The sequence below is a fragment of the Frankliniella occidentalis genome, unplaced genomic scaffold (genome assembly GCF_000697945.3).
Source record: "Frankliniella occidentalis isolate FOCC.00 unplaced genomic scaffold, Focc_3.1 Scaffold175, whole genome shotgun sequence".
Lineage (NCBI taxonomy): Eukaryota > Metazoa > Arthropoda > Insecta > Thysanoptera > Thripidae > Frankliniella > Frankliniella occidentalis.
In genome coordinates this window covers 174,144-178,040 of record NW_026267301.1, presented here as the reverse complement: position 1 = coordinate 178,040, position 3,897 = coordinate 174,144, and the positions used below count along the sequence as shown (strand labels likewise).

At 38.1% G+C, this 3,897-nt stretch overlaps 1 protein-coding gene across 1 annotated transcript in view; it reads right to left on the bottom strand.

The window, feature by feature from the left end:
* LOC127750350 (uncharacterized) overlaps positions 1 to 2,198 on the bottom strand; it is a 13,855-nt gene extending 11,657 nt beyond the window's left edge. The window contains exons 1-3 of the mRNA XM_052271824.1: positions 1,001 to 2,198; positions 762 to 918; positions 7 to 75 (exon numbers count right to left, since the gene is read on the bottom strand). Coding sequence (XP_052127784.1) covers positions 7 to 75; positions 762 to 918; positions 1,001 to 1,341 — 567 coding nt within the window. The 5' untranslated portion in view covers positions 1,342 to 2,198. The remainder of the gene's footprint in view (positions 1 to 6; positions 76 to 761; positions 919 to 1,000) is intronic.
* Between the last annotated feature and the right edge of the window lie 1,699 nt (positions 2,199 to 3,897).

Genomic DNA, 3,897 nt, shown 5'->3' with positions numbered 1-3,897 from the left:
CTCGGCAGTTTTGCCTTCGCTCAGATTTACTTTGTTTGGTAATGATATGAGAAGGTCACCAGGATGAACAATTACCTGCAGCAAGTACCTCAATTCCCGGGTGAAAAAACATTGACAGTAAGTTTGTATACAGAGATATACAAGTAATTGTATAAAGCTGTATAAAGGGAGAAGCGGCCTGAGTGGGTGGCTGTCGTTTCCATCGAATATGTTTTCCAAATCATCTTTTTGCCCTGAGCACGATAGTGGTTGTTTCACTTCCCTATGTGTAGCCGTTTACAAATTATGCTGCATTTTAGAACTCAACCACACAGTGCCCAGAAACGTTACTAGTCACTGTATGAGTGTATGTGCCTGTATACATTCTAATGTAGGGCAAGGTGGCATTTATTCACATGTAAGTGGCTGTATACATGCGTGAGGTACAACGATGCTCTAATATACGTCGCTTTATATATGGCACGATTATTGTATATGCATTGTATAAGATTTTATAAAAACGTATACATGCCTCTTTATATAATTGTATTAAGTTTTACCAAATGTTATACACATTTGTAAAACACCCTTTATATCGTTATATTACGGTGTACACAATCATATTCAATTTTATAAAAGTCTATAAGTTGTAATAAAATTTCTTAGTGAGTTGTATACAAACCGTTTCACCCAGGTTGAGGTAATCATTCCGAATTCTACCCGACCACTCACTTAACAGTACTCACTACAGATCATCATATAATTTCAGTTCTAATAATTACCATCGACACTGAGACATCCGTCTTCAAACACACCGATTCCTCTTCTGATGTGGATCTGTAACCCTCGTACACATTGGCAATAACTCTTACTAACTTCAAATTATGTAATTTCACCACATAATCCATGATTTCCTTAAAGTCTTCCGGCACAAGTAACCTGCAAGACAACTATGGTACTTTAAAAACAGGCATTTAAGGCAGAGTGTAAGAAAACATATCTACAGCCATAACATACTGACCAGTTCTTAATATGTCCGTAAGTAAGTTCATGTGCATCTTCACCACTGTATAGAAGCCATTCCACAGCAGAATAATCACAACTATGCTTCACCACAGGCCACGCCACACCTCTTTTCAATTCAGGTACTTTATCAAAAGCTAACTGTAATTTTGATAGAGCGGTCTCGTCACATATGTATACGCTTTTGCCAATCTGACTCTGACGATCACAATGGACCCATCGACAGCATACCTTAATTGGGTGCGAAACATTACCATCACTTGTCCCGCAGTAAGGACCCTGATGGGAAATAGACTGATAAAATGCATTTACAGCGGACTTTACAAAGGCTGCTTTCATAGCTGTAGCGTAAAAATGAGGTTCCTTTCAAAAGTTACAACTGTGCAGCAAGAGACATCTTATAACCTCAATTCTTGATAGGCTCGTGCTTGTAACAACAGGCTTATCACACACATACACTTGTCTCGATCAAGTCAAGAGGAAACTTTGAATTATAAGTAACCACGTAAAGTATTAGAGAACAAATAATTCTCGGAAACATTAAAAAAAAGGAATGGAAAACGAGGTAAATAGAATATAATGCGATGAGGTAAACAAGCGGACAGCAGACGCGACCTCCTGACCAGCGAGCGACTACTCTCGTTGGAGTGGTGGGGAGGACAGCACATTCGTATCCAGATTGGTATACACAAGGGTGCATCATGTTACAGAGGCAATATGAGAAATTCACGCGCGGTACTGTCAAAGCAATAGCAAAGCAAAATGCAAGAAAACCATAATATTAATCGACGTATTTCTCCGATAATCTACTGTATGATACACAACGATGACTTGTATTTCTAGGAAATCAACCCCGCAGATAATCAGCATGCGTAAATGAAATAAAATTAGATAAACGACTGGCTTCTTGAAATATACAATGTATATTTTGAAATATTCAGCTGCGTAGATGGAAATTTCAACGGATATTTTGAAGAAGACGACAAGGTCTATGAAAAATTGACTCAATAAAAATAAAGTATACAATTGCATATTTTGAAATATTCAGCCTCGTACCTGGAATATTCAGCGTATATTTTGAAATATACAACTCATATAATGAAATATACCAGTGCATTTGTCAAAGTACTCGAATGGCATCGAATACCCACATATATACATTCCCAACGCAACAGCACAGAAACGAATATTTTCATAATTTATTCAGGGGGGGAACCTCCGCACGGGGGCACCTCTGGACGTTATCCTAAATGAAGCCTGTGGGATAACATCCCACTTTTCAACACTATACTTAAGCTGCGTCACTGTATCAACCCTGCTTGCAAACGGTAGCAAATTATAACTAGTGACTCTATTATCAATTTTCGTCTACAAGAAAGGATTGTTGCCGACGCGCAAGTGGGATTTTATTGCCCGTTGCAATAAAACCCTTCTGGCGCTGCGTCACTGTATCAATCCTGCTTGCATACGGTAGCGAACCATTATTTGAGAGCCTGAAAGCAAGATGCTTATGGAAGGATATTTTTTTTATTAATAGCAATCAGGGTTTTATAACATTTTGCAACATTACTCATATTTCGCTGCTTTACTGTAATAATCATGGTTGCAAACGCAAGCAAATTATTACTAGTGACTCTATTAGCAATTTTCGTCTAATGGAAAGGTTTGTTGACGACGGGCAAGTGGGATTATATTTCACGTTGCAATAAAACCCTCCTTGGGCTGCGTTACTGTATTAATCCTGCTTGCATACGGTAGCAAACCATTTATTCGAGACCCTGAAAGCAAAATGCATATATTAAGATACTCTTTTGATTAATTGCAATCAGGGTTTTATAAAATTTTGCAACATTACTCATATTTTGCTGCTTTACTGTAATAATCCTGGTTGCAAACGCAAGCAAATTGTTACTAGTGACTCTATTAGCAATTTTCGTCTATTAGAAAGGTTTGTTGACGACGCGCAAGTGGGATTTTGTTGCACGTTGCAATAAAACCCTCCTTGGGCTGCGTCACTGTTTAAATTTGATAGACCAGCGACAATCGTCTGACTATGGAAAAGCCATCACTTTTGGATTTTCGTTATCGTCACAATAATTGGACGACAGATAAAAATCACACTATGTGCGACAGTCTTGTGTTACTAGGGAATCCTGGTTGCAAACGCAAGCAAATTATCACTAGTGACTCTATTAGCAATTTTCGTCTATTAAAAAGGTTTGTTGGCGACGCGCAAGTGGGATTTTATTCTTTTTTTCATTTTAGAATCGTTTGGATCGAGTGCAACTAGGTTTTTATTTCAGTTCGCAGCTAAATTCCAACTGTTGCTACTTCAACGTATGAAACCAGGTTGCAAGTGAGGGTCAGTCATTGCCCATAACTCTAGTAACGATTTTCTTAATTGACACATTTTCCCAAACAAGCGGAAGCGGGTTTCAATGCCAGTGTGCAGTTTAATTACACTTTGTCGCTTAACTTTGTGAAACCTGTTTGCACTAATGGTTAAAACATTACGCATGAATCTAAGAACCAGTTCTCTTTATTTTGATATTGTTTCGATCGAGTGCAACTAGGTTTTCACTTCAGTTCGCAGCCTAACACCTGCTGCTACTTCGACGTATGAAACCAGTTTCCAAGCTGCCAATGATTGTAAATTAAGTAGAAAGTTCACTGCGTTAGAAGACAGTTTTAATTAAGTGCAAGTAAGATTTGCTTACATTTAGCAATAATACTTCACTAAGGATGCTTCACTGTATCAATCCTGCTTGCAAACGGTAGCAAACCATCTTTTGTGACTCTAAAAGCAAGTTCCTTGCATTAGGAAGCTTGGTTAACTAAGTGCAAGTAGGAGTTTACTACACTATGCTATAATACTATACTTTCTCTGCTTCAAAG